Source organism: Chiloscyllium plagiosum, chromosome 21 (genome assembly GCF_004010195.1).
Source record: "Chiloscyllium plagiosum isolate BGI_BamShark_2017 chromosome 21, ASM401019v2, whole genome shotgun sequence".
NCBI classification, from domain to species: Eukaryota; Metazoa; Chordata; class Chondrichthyes; order Orectolobiformes; family Hemiscylliidae; genus Chiloscyllium; species Chiloscyllium plagiosum.
The window spans coordinates 42,791,634-42,811,011 of NC_057730.1; the positions used below are offsets into that span (position 1 = coordinate 42,791,634).

Below are 19,378 nucleotides of genomic sequence, written 5' to 3' on the forward strand. Positions count from 1 at the left end.
TTTTCCATAATAAATGTACACATAGAAATTGACAACAAAATAAATTGACAGGAAGTAAGTTTGTAATAGGCTAAAGAAATGTTAAGAGTGATTCTTAATTCACTGTCTCATTGTTCCCACTACTGGAGAGATAATTGTAACCATCTGTGATTCTCTGTTGTGTTACATCAGCCAAAGGGCGTAATGGGTAGCATCCGTACCTCTGAACCAGAATCTCTGGATTTGAGTCTCACCCAGAGACTTTTGATAACCAAGAAAGTTCTGTTCATAACATGGATAAATAGGTTGAGTTGAAATCCTTCCAATATAGGCCAATGGCAGACAATAAGAGAGATTCCTGATAAGCCATGTGATAGAAAGATTGTTACAACCTCTAACATCACTGTTCATAGCTTCAGAATACAACATGCATGTAGAAAAAGTGCACGTTGCCACAGAAACTCAGACTTCCTGAGTGAATTGTAACCACATCAACCAAAATGCTTTCTCAGGACAACCCAAATATATGAGGACAAAATGTGTAATAGTAGGCTGAACATTTTTCACAATTGACATGGGCATAGCATGAAAAGGTTTACATTCAGTGAAGGTTAACAGTGTTCACACTGGAGAGGATTTGAAAATGGTGTTCTTCAGGTACAAGAGAAAACTCCCTGCTGTTATAAAAAGTTGGGTATTCTTAATTATTGCATAATGCAGTAAGAAACGCATCCCTTCACCTACAAACTGTTCATTCTGCTGTATTTTTAGACCAGTTATCATTCCATTTTTGAATGCACTGAAACTGAAAGGTTCCTGAATGGAGTGGATTAGGAAGAAATGAGTCAACTTTGGAGAGGGTCAATAATGTATGGAACTAGGCAGGATTGTGTAGAAACAAGTCAGCTGTGAAACATTTTTCCCAATGAGCCTGCCAGCTTCCAGCCAAATGAAACCCAAGTTCATAATCTTCAACAGTGTGTATCAGGTATTTCAGCTAATCATTTATATTCATGATATTGTTAATTAAGAACACATTATATTTATCTTCATGCATAACATTTGTACCAGTGAGATCTGCTTCTATGGCACTGCTTTTTTTGTATAACTTAACTTTTACCTACACACTTCCTCCCAATTAAACAAGGTTTTAAATTTAGCATTTTTGTTTATTGTTTCAATGAAAATAATGTAATTTCTTTGGTTTTCTTGCTCCTCTCAAACTCAGTGGGACAGATGGGAAATTACCATTGTATTGTTTGTTTTCTACCAAGCAGATGATGATTATAGGAATTAGTTTCTGAAATGAGAAGGGAAGATCACCATCATCCCAGAGAACAGTAGGCCACTCTGTTATTAGGAGGCCATGATAGCTGGTGAGTTTAATTGCACTAAAGTGGCCTGAGTCAGTATTGAACATATGCAGTAGGCTTTATTTTGCTTCGCAAACCAGCCATCCAGCCAATTGAGTTAACCAACCCCAGCTTAGTTTCTCAAACGTATAAACCCTTCATTATTCAGAAAGGTTCTTTTTCCTAATTATTTCTCAATATATCCCATTTATAACCACAAATGTTCCATAAACTGAGAATACTCTGAGATTTGTCGAAACCAGTAGAGCATCTTTTTTATTATAGATATTTTTATTAGAAATTTAACATTTTTACAAGTTTACAAAAATAAACAAAACTCTCAAGTACAAACATTGATATATAATTAAATCATAAATATAAAATAGCCAAAATTTAACAAAAGAAAATATACCGAGAAAGAAAAAAAAACAAAACTCAACTAACTACTAATCTAACCTACAACTAACCAGAGTGTATATTTAAATCTCTTACATTATTCAAATAAGAGAGCGAAAAAAAAAACAAAAGAAAACAACAAATAACATAGAAATTGGATAGTGAGATACATGCTCGGAATGTGTTAACATCAAATGTAACAAAACCCGTATTCGTGCGGGATTCCTCTCCTAAGGGGCCCCAGACCAACCAGGTTCGTAATCTCAATTAAATAAAAGCCCTTGTTAGGATAGCCGAAATATCTGTATTTATGTAATTCAAGAAGGGCTGCCATATTTTATAAAATAATTCGGTCTTTCGGTGCACCACATTTGTAAGGAAGTCAAGGGGAATACATTCCATAATTAATCTGTGCCAATTTGAAAGTCCAGGGGGGGCCTTCAGCCACCCAAAATATTTTGCCAAAATATTTTTCTTTGCACTGAAAGAGAGAATAGAAAATACTCTCTTCCCGTGCATGTCCAGGGAGGGAAAGTTCGAAAAGCCCAAAAGGAGAGATACAGGGTCCACTTTAATTTCCGTTCCTAGAATTTCTGTCAGGGTACTTGCTACTTTAGTCCAATATCTACGGATCTTATGACAGTTCCATAGACAATGTACAAGAGTGCCCACCTCTATTTTACATTTGGGACACATTGGAGATGCTCCTGCCTTAAATTTTGCCAATCGATCCGGTGCTATATGGGCCCTATGAAGTATCTTCAGCTGGATAGCCTGAGTTCTGTTACAGATGGTAAATCTTCTAGCATTTTCCCAAATATCATTCCATGTTTCTACAGAGATTTCTAGTCCCAAATCCTGATCCCATGTTTTAAGCAGATTGTCCATATCTCCCAATACTTCATGATGTAGTAAATGATAAATAGTACTGACGGAAGATACCCCCAATTGGTCGTAGCACTCTACATTCTCTATCTGATCTATAAAGACTATCTAATAACATAGTCTTCTTCTGTATATAGTCTCGAATTTGGAAGTATCGAAAGAGGTCTCCATTAGGTAATCCGAATTTCCGACGCAGCTGTTCAAAAGACATCAACACCCCATCTTTAAATAGGTCCCCAAGAGATGAGATACCCCTGGATCTCCAGAGTTTAAAAGTGGCATCTGTAAACCCCGGTTGGAATCCCCATGCTCCCACTAGCGGAGCATAGGGGGATGTTTTATGTGAGTTGCCCTCATTTTGCCGCATTATATTCCAAGCTTTAATTGTGTTTAGTATTATAGGGTTTTTACAGTGATCTGTAGTGATTTTCCTCTTGTCTGAGAATAAAAGGTTAATAAGTGGGTATTTTACTTGAGAAGCCTCGATGTCCAACCAGATTGATTGTGGATCAGACAAGACCCAATCAGCTATGTAACTTAATAGGGAACTTAACTGATATTTCCTAAAATCTGGGAAGTCCACTCCTCCCCTTGCCTGTGGAAGCTGTAGCTTCTTGGCGAGAGGGGACATCCCTGGCGGCAGCCCCTACCCACACTGGAGCTATCCGAGCCTAATCCATTGGTAACCACAACTGCTTTGGGATCACTATACAATGTTGAGACCCATTTGGTAAACACCTGTCCAACGCCAAACCTCTCCAATGTGTAAAATAAATATGACCATTCGACCCTATCAAATGCGTTTTCCGCGTCTAATGAAACCACTACTCCTGGTATCTTTCCCTGATGACAAGCTTGAATCATATTTAGAGCCCTTCTAACATTATTGGATGATCTACGGCCCTTAATAAACCCCGTCTGATCCTCCTTTATAATATGTGGCAGTATCCTTTCTAATCTCAGTGCTAACGTTTTAGAGAGGATTTTAAAATCTACATTTAGCAAGGATATTGGTCTGTATGATGTACAATCTTCTGGGTCCTTTCCTTTTTTGAGGATAAGAGAGATATTTGCCTCTTTCAGCGAAGGGGGGGGACAGCCCTGGCTATATGCATAGTTATACATGTCCATAAGTGGACCAACCAGTATTTCTGTAAATTCTTTATAGAATTCAGCTTGAAAGCCATCTGGGCCCGGCGTCTTACCATTTTGAAGGTGCCTAATTGCATCAACTATTTCTTGGGGTGTAAGAGGAGCATTTAGGACCGATACTTGTTCCGGAGTTAGGTCTGGAAAAGTCAAATTTTTTAAAAATGACTGCATCCTCTTCGTCCTATCTTCACAATCCTGTGATTTATATAACTCAGAATAGAATTTTCTAAAGGTCGCATTAATCTTTTTATGATCATGAGTCAAAATACCCGTACTTTCCTTGATAGACATAATCGTCTGAGGGGCCTTTTTTTTCTTTGCAAGAAATGCTAAGTATCTACCCGGTTTGTCGCCATATTCATATAATCTTTGCTTTGCAAATAATATTTCCCTCTTAGCCGTTTGAGTAAGCGTAGTGTTTAGAGCTGTCGTAAGAGCTGTAATCCTTTGCAATTTAATAATAGAGGGTCTATCAGTGTATGCTGTTTCAGCCTCTTTTAAGCGGGCTTCAAGCAGAGGCTGTTGTTCTCCCTTTACTTTCTTCTGGGTCGCTGAGTAGGAGATGATCACGCCTCGCGTGTAAGCTTTGATGGTCTCCCACATCATTGACGGGTTGCTAGCTGTACCTGAATTAATTTCTAAAAAAGTTTTAAATTCTTGAGAGAAGTACTTTACAAATTTACTATCTTTCATTAGGAAGGGGTCCATACGCCAATGCCGAGGGGATGTTCCGTTGTTCCTCGCCTTGGTTTCCATATATACAGCAGCGTGGTCGGAAATTGCTATACTACCTATTTTACAGGATGAAATGGAATTTTAAAAATCGAGGGGGCAAAAAACATATCAATTCTGGTATGACATTTATGTGGATTCGAGTAAAAAGAAAAATCTCTGCCCTGTGGATGAAGACATCTCCATACATCTACTAATCCTGATTCTTTATTCAGATCCACCAATTGTCTGGATCTGGGAGATACTCCTGCAGTACTCTTGGGAATCCTATCTATTTCTGGATCCATAATACAATTAAAGTCTCCCCCTATAATTGTATGACGGGCACCAAAAGCCATCAATTTTGAAAAGGCTTCCGTTATAAATTTAAAGGGGTGCGCCGGAGGGCAGTACAAATTTAAAATCCCATATTCCTCTCCATTTATAAGGGCTTTAATCAAAATATATCGTCCAGATTCGTCTTTTATCTGATTTAGGATTTTCAAAGGGAAATTCTTCCGAACAAGAATAACAACGCCCCTACATTTTGAGCTAAAAGAAGAAAAAAAGGCCTGATCAAATCCACCCTGTCGTAATTTCAAGTGTTCTTTATCCAACAGGTGTGTCTCCTGTAGGAGAGCTATACCAACTCTTTCCTTCTTAAGATTTGATAATATTTTCTTCCTTTTGACTGGCGAATTACTCCCCTTGACATTCCAGGTGCACCACTTAACCGACTGATCAACCATAATCGTCTGGGCAAATCTGAGACCCCTCAGGACGGGAAATCCTATCCAGAACATCCCGAGCATAGAGCATATAAAATTCACAAAAATAAAGGCTCTCTAATGCACTCACAACAATATAATTAAAAACTATTTCTAAATAATAAAAAAAATATAAAACATATTTAAATGGAGATTTTCCCCCTTGTTCCCAGGGGGTGTCACTTCCTTTCCAAAGGTCCATCATATCCTCTCCTAACCAATGCCCCACCCTTGACCCAGGCGCTCCTCAATAGAATGAGGAGAATTCAGATATAATACAAAGCTAGAGTTAACAGTGAGCACCCTACCCCCACACCCCCCCCCACCCCCACACCAACACCTGGATATATTTGGTAGTGTTAATGCCATGTATAGACATATATAATTATAACATTTAAATTACAACCTCAACAAATAATAATTAAATAGAATAATACAAAATAACAAGGGAAAACAACCCTACTCCTAGAGACAGAGGTAAAATAGAATAAGGTAACCACCTCCCCCCACCAACGTTAATTAAAGCCCCCGGCTTTTATATATATAATTTTTAAAAAACAGCCCCAAGTGGGGGGAGAAAATCGTTAAATAGAGAACAAATAAATAAATCCCTCTCCCCACCCCCCAAGATAATATTAAACGGTAAGGTAAGAAAAAAGAAAAAGTGGGGGGATATAAACCGGAGTGGGGGAAAGGCAAACCAACATCCATTATCTTTTACAATTCATCTAAGAGAGTCCAAAAATTCTTTAGCCTTTTCTGGCGATCCGAAGTTATACATGGATCCCTCATGGTTAAAGCATAGCGTCGCTGGGTAGCATAAGGAGTACTGAATATTTAAGTCCCTTAAACGCTTCTTCGCCTCATCGAATGCCTTCCTCTTTCAGACCAGAGCTGGGGAAAAGTCCTGGAATAACATGATCTTGAATCCTTTATAGATCATAACTTGGGAATCTTTTCCAAGATTTCTAGAGGCTTCTAGGAGTATCTGCCTCTCCTTATAGCCTGCAGCCGGAACAGGACCGGGCGGGTTATCGAGGTCATCAATGTGATTCTCTAAGGTCCGGACTCGCTGTTCGAGAGTCCGGACCTGATCCACGGCCGATTGCGCTGTAGTTTCGGAGGTCACGGCCTTCAGCTCCGCCCCTCCGACTCAGAGCTCGATTTCTTTAATGTCTCGGTCGTGCTTTTGCAGCGCGGCCGAGAGTGAGTCCCATCAACTTCGGGATTCTTCGATGAAAGCGTCGATCTTCGCATCCAGTTTGGAGATCATTTCTACAAGGCTCGCCACTGCGGACGCCTCTGCTGCAGCTGGAGAGTGTGGGGGAGGGGTTCCTGTTTGCTGAGAGCTGCGGGCTCCCTTCCCTTTGGTCATTTTTACTAAAGATTAGATTGTTCAAATTTAATACTAAGCAACTAATTAAACAGCTATTTTGAATGATTTGGTGAGTGTGGTCGGGGTGGGTGACCCACTTTACCCAAGTCTTGGGAGGAGCACTATAGACTCAGACTTGCTGGGTCGCCGCCATCTTGGATCCCCCAGAGCATCTTTTTGATCTGCGTGTTCAATGAGACTGTAGTTGAATGTTGTAACAGATAATATTTTAAAGGTATTTTATAAACGTTTCAACACAATTTGCAGAACAAGTTGGTAAGTCCCAAAATTCATCTCCATGATTGTAACTTGGCTACAAGCAACCCTGGCCTCTATTACTGTGTAGATGTTCTCAGTGCACTCCATTGGGCTGAGTACAATTAGTAAGAAAATATACATTCTGGGCAGCTGTTTTTAAAGCTACAGTCACTATAAAAAGCAAGTTGCAGCAATAAACAGCTGTTTTGTTACCATTTCGGGAGAAGCTGCAGCAAGGGAAAGAGGAGCTTTTATGATGCCCTGGATCCAAACCAAGAAATAGAAGGCTAAATTTTCCTAACCCCTGAACAACTTGAACAGTGGGAAGTGAGTTGTGAAAATGTGGCGAGAGAAATTAGATTCTTGACATTGAAAAGAAAAAGTCAAATTTTCAACCCAAACTTTGAACAGTGAAATGAGAATCTCACCAGTGAAAAGCGAGGACAATTTGCGTGCACTAATATCTCATTATTACCTATTCTTGCCTCATATTTCAGCACTTCACTATTCTTCCATGCAGCAAAGAAAAGCTAGATAGTGACAATTTCATCATGGCACATCTCTGAATTACTTAGTGTACAATTTTCCATTTCAATACTGCACTTTGGTAGCTCTGACACATTCTATTTTAATGCGTCTGCCAAGCCACTTTGTCCATATGGACTCGACTCCAGTCTCATGGATTGGAGTGGGGTGTGTGTCAGGGCTTCTCAGCTTGCTCTCTTTCTGCTCACTCACTTTGCACCTACTTGGATTTTCCCAGCATGTTTGCCAGCAAGGATCAGTCAAGGGAATGGACATGTTGCTGGATGGCATTGTACTGTGTCAATGTGATGCCTGCAGCATCTGCCAGCAGCTTACATGACAAATACTGCATATACTTCAACCAAATGGCTATGTCTCAAAAACTAAGGGAAGTAGTCTTCAGTCAGGTCAAGGGGGATTGTCATAAGTCAGGAGACACTGACACAGTATGTCAAAGTCCTTGATAGGTCCAGAGACTTCATAGCCATAGTCAGGCCAGAATAATGACAATAAATTACTGTCATTTCTGGATGTTAGGGAAAGAATGGCATCTCCTTAGTCAGGCCTTTAACATTGTACAGTGTTCAGGGTGAACTGCCTGTGTAGCTGCTGTTATAACAACCATTGATCAGACAGATAATGATGAAAAATGGCAATATATTTATAAATGGAATTATACTTCCAATGACATGTTACCCATTCTATCTATGTATTCTCAGAAGTTTTTCTTCTTCATTTGCCTCCCACTACATGTACTATGACGGTCTAGTTGTGGCTGGCAGCAATTGACTTGATGCAGAGGAAGGCACTAAATATGGAACCGGCAGCAGAAATCCCAGGAAGTCCTAGCAGTGCCGAGTACCACTGCTGCAAGGCAACATGAGTGGCGCAATAGAGGCATGTGCATAAATAATGAGGTGAACAGCATAGCACTGCATCAATTACTTGCTGGTGCTCACAGGGAGAAACCCTCCATGAAATTCTCCAAAATTGTCACTTGGCCAAATTTTGGTTACATTCAGGCACATTTTTCCAGAAGGGAGCAGAAAGCTTAATCCTAGAAAGGATGGGAGTAAGTGGCAATAATTATCAATGCCCAGAGCATAGTAGCATGAAGCTGGCCACAGTGCCATATAATGTTCTGTGTCCTTATTTAAGTGGTCAAAGTGCATGGATGCACAATTAATCTCTCAATCCGCTCAATTACGGGTATCTCCATCAGTCATTAATAACAATCCCTGATAATCATAATGAACTTCAAACTTCCTTACAATGCATACAGCTCACCCTCTCATATTACCAATACCACCAACTACGTACCTCTCACTGCCTCCACATGCTTCCACCATGAGGCAGGCACAAAGTTAAAAATCACACAACACCAGGTTATAATCCAACAGGTTTATTTGGAAGCACTAGCTTTCGGAGCACTGATCCTTCATCAGGTGGTTGTGGAGTATAGTTGAAACTTTATTGCTGGAACAGCACAGCAGGTCAGGCAGCATCCAGGGAACAGGAGATTCGACGTTTCGGGCACAGGCCCTTCTTCCCTGTGCCCGAAGAAGGGCCTGTGCCCGAAACGTCGAATCTCCTGTTCCCTGGATGCTGCCTGACCTGCTGTGCTGTTCCAGCAATAAAGTTTCAACTTTGATCTCCAGCATCTGCAGACCTCACTTTCTCCTCGAAGATTTCAACCTACTGCGAATCCTCTTACAAGGATGCCTTCCTTGAAGAAGCTCTCTGCCTCTCTCTACAAAGATTTCAGTGAGTCCCTCTCTCACTGCACACCCCAGGTCATCTCCTCTGCACAGAAGCTCTTCAGCCACATTCTGAAGCAGACTCGTTACCACAGCCATATCTCCTTTCTCAGCACCTGCCTACGGAACCGACTGATCCCCCATGGACTCCAGATCACCTTCCGACCAACACAATTTGGACCCTACCAGGGAAGAAGGGCCTGTGCCCGAAACGTCGAATCTCCTGTTCCCTGGATGCTGCCTGACCTGCTGTGCTGTTCCAGCAATAAAGTTTCAACTTTGATCTCCAGCATCTGCAGACCTCACTTTCTCCTCAAAGGTTGTGGAGTATAAGATCAGAAGATGCAGAATTTATAGCAAAAGTTTACAGTGTGATGTAACTGAAATTATACATTGAAAAAGATCTGGATTGTTTGTTAAGTCTCTCATCTTTTAGAATGAACATGTTGGTTTCAGTTATTTCATATGTAAATTGCAGAACTTTTTTAAAAGTTACATTCTCAAGTGAACTTTAACAATTGGTGTCATGTCGGCCCAGATAATGCAGTTAAGGTGTGAGCTGCCCCGTGTGAGACTCTCTGTGCCACAATGTTCAAACTGATTCTAATCTAAAAAGCTGGATTCATGTAGTTTTTGAGCAAAATAAAATGTAATTCTGCAAGTACAAATTCACCCTTCAAACTTATATGTGTATGTGTGCATGTAGGTGCGTGGGGGGAGTGGGGTTATGAGTGTCCGTGAGAGAGTGCGTTTATGTGTGTGTGAGTGTAATGGGGTATAAGTCTGTGAGAGGGTGCATTGTGAGTGTGAGAGTATGTGTGACGTATGAGAGAGAGTCTGCGTAAGTGTATGGATCTGTAGGTATGTGTGTATATAGTGCATGGGGTCACCTGTAGTGTGACATGAACCCAAGGTCCCGGTTGAGGCCATCCCCATGGGTACCGAACTTGACAATCAGCCTCTGCTCAGCCACTTTTCGTTATTGCCAGTCCCAAAATCCGCCTTTGTCACCCGAAGGTCCAAGGTCGAATGTCCCAGACCACTGAAGTGTTCTCCAATGGGAGGAAATACTCCTGTCTGATTGTTGTGTGGTGTCCATTCATCTGTTATCATAGCCTCAGCTTGGTCTCGCCAATGTCCTATGCCTCAGGGCATTCTTGTCTGCAGCGTATGAGATAGATAATGTTGGCTGACTTGCATGAGTACTGCCACATACATGGTGGGAGGTGTCTTCACACATAATTATGGTATCTGTGTCGGCACTCTGACACGTCTTGCAGCATCTACCGTGACAAGGTTGTATGGTGTTGTCCTGAAAGCCAGGCAGTTTGCTGCGAACAATGATCTGTTTGAGGTTTGGTGGTTGATTAAACGTGAGAGGTGGAGGTGTGGGGAAGGTCTTGGCGAGGTGCTCATCCTCATTGATAATGTGTTGCAGGCTGCGTAGAACATGGCGTAGTTTGTTGGCTCCTGGGAAGTACTAGACAATGAAGGGTACCCTGTCAGTTGAAGCTTGTGTCTGTCTCCTGAGGAGGTCATTACAGTTTTTCGCTGTGGCACGTCGGAACTGGTGGTTGATGAGTTGAGTATCTTACCCCATTATTATGAGGCCATCCTTGAGTACTTCCATGTGCCCATCACATTCCTCCTTATCTGAACAGATCCTGTGTATGCGTAGCGCTTGTCCATAGGGGGTGGCTGTTTTAATATGTTTCGGGTGGAAACTGGAGAAGTGCAGCATCGTGAGGTTATCAGTGGATTTGCAGTAGAATGAGGTGCTGAGGTGCCCATCCTTGATGGAGATGCATGTGTCCAAGAATGAGACAGATAATGGAGAGTTAGATGGTGGGATGAGACTCGTTGATATCACTGTGTACTTGTTTCAGTGACTCCTTGCCATGGGTCCAGAGGAAGAAAATATCATCAATGTGAAGATCTCGACCCACGGGAGGGGTCTCTCGGTTCCGCGATCAGTCAAAAAACACGAGCAATTCAGATTGGTTCTGCAAGATTTCACACTATTGTCACGGCCGGGCACAGATTGTCCAACAACACGAAGGTTAAACACTACTATGTTCTAGGAGAAAGCTGCGCACACAGCTTAAGACAGACACTTTTATATATTTTTTTGAAAAGAAGTACAGCCATGGTTACAGAACAGATTCAGATAATTACCAATCAAATTTAATAAAATGACATTATTGACAGCAACTTAGCCCAATGTTATTTCCCGGGAACCAACTTTACTTTCCATATTCAAGCACCTTATCTCACAAAACTGTTCTTTGCACCTGCCTTTACAAGGTCAGTTAGGATTGCTAATAATGTCTTTTCTAGTCTAGTTACTTCTATGCTATAAAGAAAGCATTGTCTGCTAATCTTTGTTAAAGCACACTATGATTAATTTAGAAATGCAGCTTTTATCAGGGTTAAAGCCATTTTAGGTCGAATTGTCCCATTTGCAGCCTAGAAGTCATTTTGTCATGTTACTTGCATTAAGAAGCCATATTGTCGCTGCCTATATTAGTAAGAGCATATAATAAATGGGTGATCCTGACAACAGCCTGTACTCAGATTTCAGATCCTCAAATGTACCTGGTGTACAGTGTTGGTTGGAGGTCCTGCTTAGAGAAGAAGTCTCGTTCGAACCTGTGCATGAAAATGTTAGCATATTGGGGTGCAAATTTGGCCCCTATGGGTGTTCTGTGTATCTGGGTGAAGAACTGGTTGTCAAAGGTGAAAATGTTGTGGTCAAGGATAAAGCGGATGAGTTGCAGGACAGTGCTCGGAGGTTGGCAGTTGTTGGTGTTGAGTACTGAGGCTGTTGCCGCAATGCCATCATTGTGGGGGATATTGGTGTAGAGTGCTGAAATGTCCATTGTGACCAGGAATGTTCCCAGTTTGACTAGTCCGTGGGTGCTGAGTTTCTGTAAGAAGTTTGTAGAGTCGCAACAGAAGCTGGGGTTCCCTTGTACAAAGAGTTTCAAGGTGCCTTCGACATAACCAGAGAGGTTCTCACACAGGGTCCCAATGCCTGATACGATGGGACATCCTGATGTGTTGGCTTTGTGTATCTTTGGAAGGCAGTAGAAGTCGCCTACGCGAGAAGTACATGGGATGAGGGCGCGTAGGGAACTCTGAAGGACTGGATCCAAAGTCCTGATCAATGTGTTTAGTTCACAGTGTGCTCTTTGGTTGGATCAGCCAGTAGTTGCCTGTAGTGTTCTGGTTATTCAGTTGGTACAGTTCCTTGCAATAATCTGTTTTATTCTGAATGACGATGTTTCCTCCTTTATCTGCTGGTTTGATGACAATGTTGTGATTGGTTTAGAGAGCATGAATGGCGTTGCATTGTGATTGGGTGATGTTCTGCTCTACCTTGTGGATGCGGCGAAGGAATCTGGCATTTATATATTTCCTGACAGTTTGAGCATACATATCAAGCCCAGGGCACTGGCCCTCCAGTGGGTCCAAGTTGGCCCACTTTGGTCGCTCCTCTACAGATCCCAGAGATGACTGTTCCGGTTCCTCACTGGGTTCATTGGGATCACTAGTGGCATCTAGAAAGAATTCCCAGAGTCTCATTCATCTGATGAATTCATCTGTGTCTACTGCAAGAACCATGGGGTCCATTTTGGTGGTGGGACAGAAATTGAGACCCCTGCTAAGAACTTCAATCTCTTCTGGTTGAAGGGTGTGGTCTGATAATTTGACGATCGACTTCCCTGCGGTGATAACGTTAACCACTGTGGTGTCAGGGTGGGCTTGGCTACTGTTGTTGGTGTTGCCAAGTTTCTCCAGTTTCTTGTTCTTGGTGTGCATGTACATGGTGTAGTTTTGTCACCTTGCCTGTTTGGCAATATCCCGTAACTGTACTGCTGTATCCTGAGTGCAGGCTGAGAGTGTGGATTCTATCTTAATTTCAAGGTTGTGCCATCTGCTGTAGAGTTTGTGCACAAGATGATTGAGGAGTTTGCGAGAGGTGCGGTGGCAAAGTCTCTCTGCGTAGTTTTGTGTTGTAGGTCGACTTGAGCGGGTTCGTGATCCGTAATCCTTTTGGGATCTTTCCTGCATTTCTGTAGAAACTTGATGTCTGTGTCGATATGTGCGATCTTCTTGGAGATCCTCTCCACTTTAAGCTGGCAGTTAGTGGTGTTGATGGTAGTCATGATTTGGAGTGTTCATCTTGTAGGGGGATTCATTGATGAAAGGTCATTGTCTCACAGACTCAATCTTGAACTTCTTGGTAGGTTTTAACCCAATATTTTACTGTAGAAACATTTGAGAATTGAACTATTTATGCTGATGTAACAGTGATAATGCCTTGTGATAATAGTGTTGTGAGAACCAGAATGGAAAAGAATATGATTGAAATTGTTGTAAAATACAGTTAACAATTGTATGTTATATATCTTGTTTCTTTTGTTCCTTGGTTTTGCGATTATCTTTCTGTCTGATAAGAAAACAATTGCAGAAAATGCCTCTCCTAATTTTCTTTACCATGCTTGTGACTTCCTGCAAGGAGTTTATGATTTAAAATTCTTTGCTGTTGAAGTCTCCTCTAGTCTTGCAACCCAAGGAGAACTTTTGATTTTTTCAAACTGGGTCTAGCCTCTTGAGCACTGATTTTATCCTGCCCTCCATTAACTGTGGTGTCTTCATCTATCTAGGCCCAAAAATCTGGAATTTCCTCTCTAAATTCTGTGCCTGTAGTTCACTTCTGTTTTTAAAACCTCCGTGGAGCCTATCTCTTTGTTAAACATTTCATTAGTTTATCTCTCCTGTCAAACAAGTGTTCCATTTTGGATACTGATGAGGGGGGTGGCCCATCAGGTGACAGCAGCAGCCAGAGCAGAGGTGCCATGGCTGACCCTACTGTACAAAGGGGAGGAACAAAACACAGTCGAGCAATAGCAATTGGAGATTTGATAGTCAGGGCCATAGATAGACACGTCTGTGGCCATGAGAGACTCCAAGATGGTATGTTGCCTCACTGGTGCCAGTGTCATGGAGGTCTTTGAGTGGGTATGGGGCATCCTGAAATGGGAGGCTAAACAGACAGAGGTCATTGTCCATATTGGCACAAATGGAATAGTTAGTATGACTAATAAGGTCCGACAATGACAATTCAGTGAGTTAGGTAGTAAACTAAAAAGCAGGACCTGTAGTATAGTAATCTCAGGATTACTCCCCATGTCACATGGTACTAAGGCTAGGAACCGAGACAGAGTATGATTGAACACATCGCGAAAGAGTTGGTATCGGAGGCAGGGTTTTAGATATGTGGATCTTTGGGTTATCTTCCAGGGAAGATGGGACCTGTACAAGAATGACAGATTAAAGCTGAACTGGAGGGGCATCAATATCATGGCAGGGAGGTTTGATAGTCCCACTCAGGAGGGTTTGCACTAGTGTGGCTGAGGGCTAGGCCACCAGAGCAGCAAGTCAGTAAATATAGAGACTGGGGAAGAGCTTGAGTCTAAGGCAAATATAGTTCAGAGGAAGAGCAGTCAGGGAGAGGTTGCTCAGCTTAGTGGAATAGAAGGCTTGGACTGTATTTGCTTCAATTCAAGAAGTTTAACAGGTAATGCGAATGAAATTAGAGCCTGCAATTATGATGCATTACAGAGACTGTGTTGAAAGAGAGATACGACTGGCAGCTTAATGTTACAGGCTATCAATGTTTTAGATGAGACAAAGGAGAAAGCCAAAGGGGTGGGGCACTTGCATGACTGGTTAGGCAGCATATCACAGCTACGTTGAGGGAGGGCATCCAAGAGGGATCTTGCAGTGAAGCATTTTGGGTGGAGCTCAAGAACAGGAAGGGTGCAATCACAATGCTGGGATTATACTACAGAACGCCGAGCTGCTAGAGCAAGAGATATGTAGTCAGGTTCTGGAAAGAATACTGAGATAAGTACACGAATAGGAAAGGTCTGGAGGGATATGGGTCAGGAGCAGGCAGATGGGACTCGTTTAATTTGGGATTATGTTCAGCATGGACCAAAAGGTTTATTTCTGTGCTGTAGGACCCTATGACTCTATAAATGCATTTGTGTAATGTACACTTATTTGGCATTGTTATATGCACTCAGGTGTAGTTGCTGTTAATATAGACAGGGAAACTATTGAATCTTGCACAGGAACATTCCAGTACAAACAGGCCAGCAAACAAAGAGAATGCTCAACAACAGGCAGGCAGCAATGGAGAATTATCCCTGAAGTAGTATCTGTGTTCTCATTTGGAGCTATTGATCCTAATTCCATTTCTACAGGAGCAAGGAAGTATCATGTAACAAAATATTCAACAAAGAAGTTAATCTACCTGTCAGGTTCCATTTCAGCAGAAGGGAAGAGAAGGTTTCACCTTACCAAACATATTAATGTTCATTATATCAGATACTATTACATCGGTTCATGCAAGCTCTTTTACAGGCACTCTGATGAACTTTAAATCTAAAAATGTAAATCCAGGAATGTATTGTATTCATTTAGTTAGCAATACCAGTGATTGTAATACTTTTGAAAAAGGGCTCTTTAAGCAAAAAGATTTGAGAATTGCTACATTACTAAAGTTAATACTGACTGGTTTGGGCAGTAACGTTTGTGTTCAACACAAAGTATCAAAGCAACTCCAATGTAAATTAATGCCACAGTCGGATAGGTGGGGATGCATTAAGTTATTCTGGGAGGTATATGTCAACATCTTTAAGACAAATGGTCATAATAACATCACCTTATCAGCATGTGACCTGAGAGCACAAACGTATTCCATACGTACTCAAATTCCATCATATCTGGGGCCATATGCTGGCTGTTTGGAACCGATTAGTATTAACCGAGGCACTCGTGTTTTACTGTATGTATACATTAGGATCTGTAATAAACAGGTTTGAACTTTCAGTGCAATGCACCTCATGTCCAGTTCTTATGTAATTGGAACTGGCATAAGTATTGCCTCACCAGGTACAAGTACACTGCTATGATTCCACATCACAGTAACAGATCAATTCCGAAGTCTCTTGTGCCATAGACTTTGTTACAATGATTATTTGGTACAAGGTTTGTACTAATTCAATGTGGGCCTGGATTTCATCTCTAGGTGTAATATTAACAGCAAATATTGTAGATGTTCATTGATCTTAAGAAGAGCTGAACCTTTAAACTCATGAAACAGGAATTAAACGGAATGAATTCACTGAGTTAACACCTTCATTGTTGAAGAACCATCGGCATATCATACATGATCATATATTCCTAACCATCTGTTTTCTGCACAGCCTGTTCATGTTTCTAGCTCCTGTCTCCATCGCAGGTAAAGAAACTGACTTGGGGATTGCTGAACTCATTCAATGTTGTTACAACCCACTTGGGAGGGTGCTCTGATTCTTAACCCCAATATTCCTGGAGTCACCACAAATGTTCATGATTTAATTAAGTTACACAAAAAGCCAAATTTTTCAGGATAACAGAAAACATTGGCCAGGTTCCTGTACTGAAGAAAAACTGCTATTTAATATAAATAAATTCTTGTCTACTGATAAATGGAATTATAAACTATCAACATATCACTCCATTGAAACTTTAACCCTCTTTTAAATCTTACACATTTAGACAGACACAAACAAAAAATGGGCATCATGACTGGAGGCAACAAAACTGGGGAAACGTAGTTCAATAGCACCAGTTTACAGAGTTCAATGACATAGAGTCATACAGCATGGAAACAGACCCTTCAATCCATCCAGTCCATGTCACTAAATAGTCTCATCTGCCTGCTCCCAGCCCATATCCCTCCAAACCCCTCCCATCCAGGCACATATCCAAATGTCCCTCAAATACAATTGTATCCACAACCACCATGTGGAATTTTTGCCCCTTATGTCTCCCCCAAGTCTCTCTCACCTTAAAAATGTGCCCCCAGTTTTGAAATTCCTCATCCTGGAGAAAAGACAACAACCACTAACTCCATATATATGTGTCATTACTTATAAACCTCTATCAAATTGCCTCTCAAACTCCTACACTCCAGCGAAAGAAATCCTAGCGTATCCAACGTCTCCCCACAACCCAAAACTCCCAACACCCTGGCAAATCCTTCCTGAACCTGCCCAGCTTGATAATATCCTTTCTCTAATTGGGCGACCAGAACTGGACACAGAACTCCAGAAGAGACCTCACCATTGTTCCATACCACCTCAACATGACTTCCCAACTCCCACACTCAAAGGGCTGAGCATTGAAGGCAAGGATAGAGGTGAGTACAACCACACCAATCAGAAGATATCTGGACAGGTATGTGGACCAGGAAGGCTTAGACGGATACAGGCCAAATTTTGGCAAATGGGACTACATCATTTATTCATCATCTTTAGTCCTTTACTCACCATTGGAAGGCTACTTCACCTTATGGAGCAATTTTGAATGAGATGTCATAGGATATGGGGTAGCAGATTTCAAACAGAGATGTGGTGAAATTACTTCCCTCAAAGCGTCATTAAACTGTGAAATTCACTCCCACAGAGTTCACTGGATGACAGGACATGGAGTAAGTTTAAGGCAGAGATAGACAAGATTTTTAATTAGTAATGGGTTGAAGGATTATGGAGGGTAGGCAGGAAAGTGGAGTTGAGGCCAAGATGAGGTCAGCATTGATGGGATTAAATGGCTGAGCAGGTTTCAGGGGTCTGAATGGTGTACTCATACTTCGAGCTGTCTTCTAAATGAGTTGACTATCGATCTTCCTGCAGTGGTAAACAAACTCAATTTCCTAACCTGGATATAATAAATGTTGTTCATCGGCTTCTGTGGATCATTTAGAGTCATAGAGATGTACAGCATGGAAACACACCCTTCGGTCCAACCCGTCCATGCCGATCAGATATCCCAACCCAATCTAGTCCCACCTGCCAGCACCCGGCCTATATACCTCCAAACCCTTCCTATTCATATACCCATCCAAATGCCTCTTAAATGTTGCAATTGTACCAGCCTCCACCACATCCTCTGGCAGCTCATTCCATACCTGCATCACCCTCTGCGTGAAAAAGTTGCCCCGGAGGTCTCTTTTATATCTTACCCTTCTCACCCTAAACCTATGCCCTCTAGTTCTGGACTCCCCAACCCCAGGGAAAAGACCTTGTCTATTTATCCTATCCATACCCCTCATAATTTTGTAAACCTCTATAAGGTCACCCCTTGGCCTCCGACGGTCCAGGGAAAACAGCCCCAGCCTGTTCAGCCTCTCCCTGTAGCTCATTTCAGAGGAATAAAAATTCTCGCTGACCCTCCCACTTCATCCACTGTCAAGAATGAACACGGTTCAGTCCTGGATGTGAATCTTAGCAAACAAAAACAACAGTGGAATCCAACTGCTGTTCTTCACTAATGAACACTCTGGTGTCTCAGCAGTTTACATGACTGAATAAATCCTCTCCCCACCACACAGCAGGTGAACGGCTTCTCCCGAATGTGAATTTGCTGGTGTTTCAGCACAGTCGATGAATCTCTCAATTCTTTACCAGACATGTAGCTGGGGAATGGTTGCTATGAATGTGCTGGTGGATCAACAGTCTGGCCGACTGAACGAATCCTTTCCCACACTCAGAGCATTCCATTTGTTTCCTGAAATCTTCTGTTGTTTGATCTCCTTTTTCAAAGTTCCCATTGTATCTTTGCAGGAGGCACATGGCAATTGGTACACTAATTACAAAGTCTCTTAGTTACTGGTAAAGGCAACAGTTGAGATGGAATAATTGGCTTTCACCAGGCTTCAGGTACATTTACTGCAGAGAGAGAGAGAGACAGAAAACCACATAACCTGTTCTTTGTGTAATCCGGAAGTTTCTCCCCATTTAATAAAAACCCAAACTGTTCACCTGCACAGGAGCCAATCAGAGAGCTGTTGTCGGGCTGCTGACTTCCAACATTGACATTGCACAAAGCAATCAGCAATCTGTTGCCAGCCAAATCTCACTGTGAGCACAAATCCTGTGTAATACCATTTTATTACATAATCCCAACCGAACAACTAGGCAGTGTAAACAACTCAAAATGACTCACAGGAACTTACATTCAAAACTACAGCAATTCCTTTCACAGTCCCTGATTTTGAAACATCCTTTTTCCATTTCAGTCAACTTTCAAAAATAAAAAAGTCTTCATATTGTGTTTCACTTGTTCTGCTCAAGTTCAGATTTTCTATCTCAAGATATGGCTAAC

The 19,378-nt window shown here is 41.7% G+C and overlaps 1 protein-coding gene across 1 annotated transcript in view; it reads left to right on the plus strand.

The window, feature by feature from the left end:
- The first annotated feature begins 11,055 nt into the window (after positions 1-11,055).
- The window catches only part of LOC122560449 (cytochrome P450 3A21-like), a 57,113-nt gene continuing 48,790 nt past the window's right edge, over positions 11,056-19,378 (plus strand). Inside the window, exon 1 of the mRNA XM_043711082.1 lies at positions 11,056-11,216. Coding sequence (XP_043567017.1) covers positions 11,056-11,216 — 161 coding nt within the window. The remainder of the gene's footprint in view (positions 11,217-19,378) is intronic.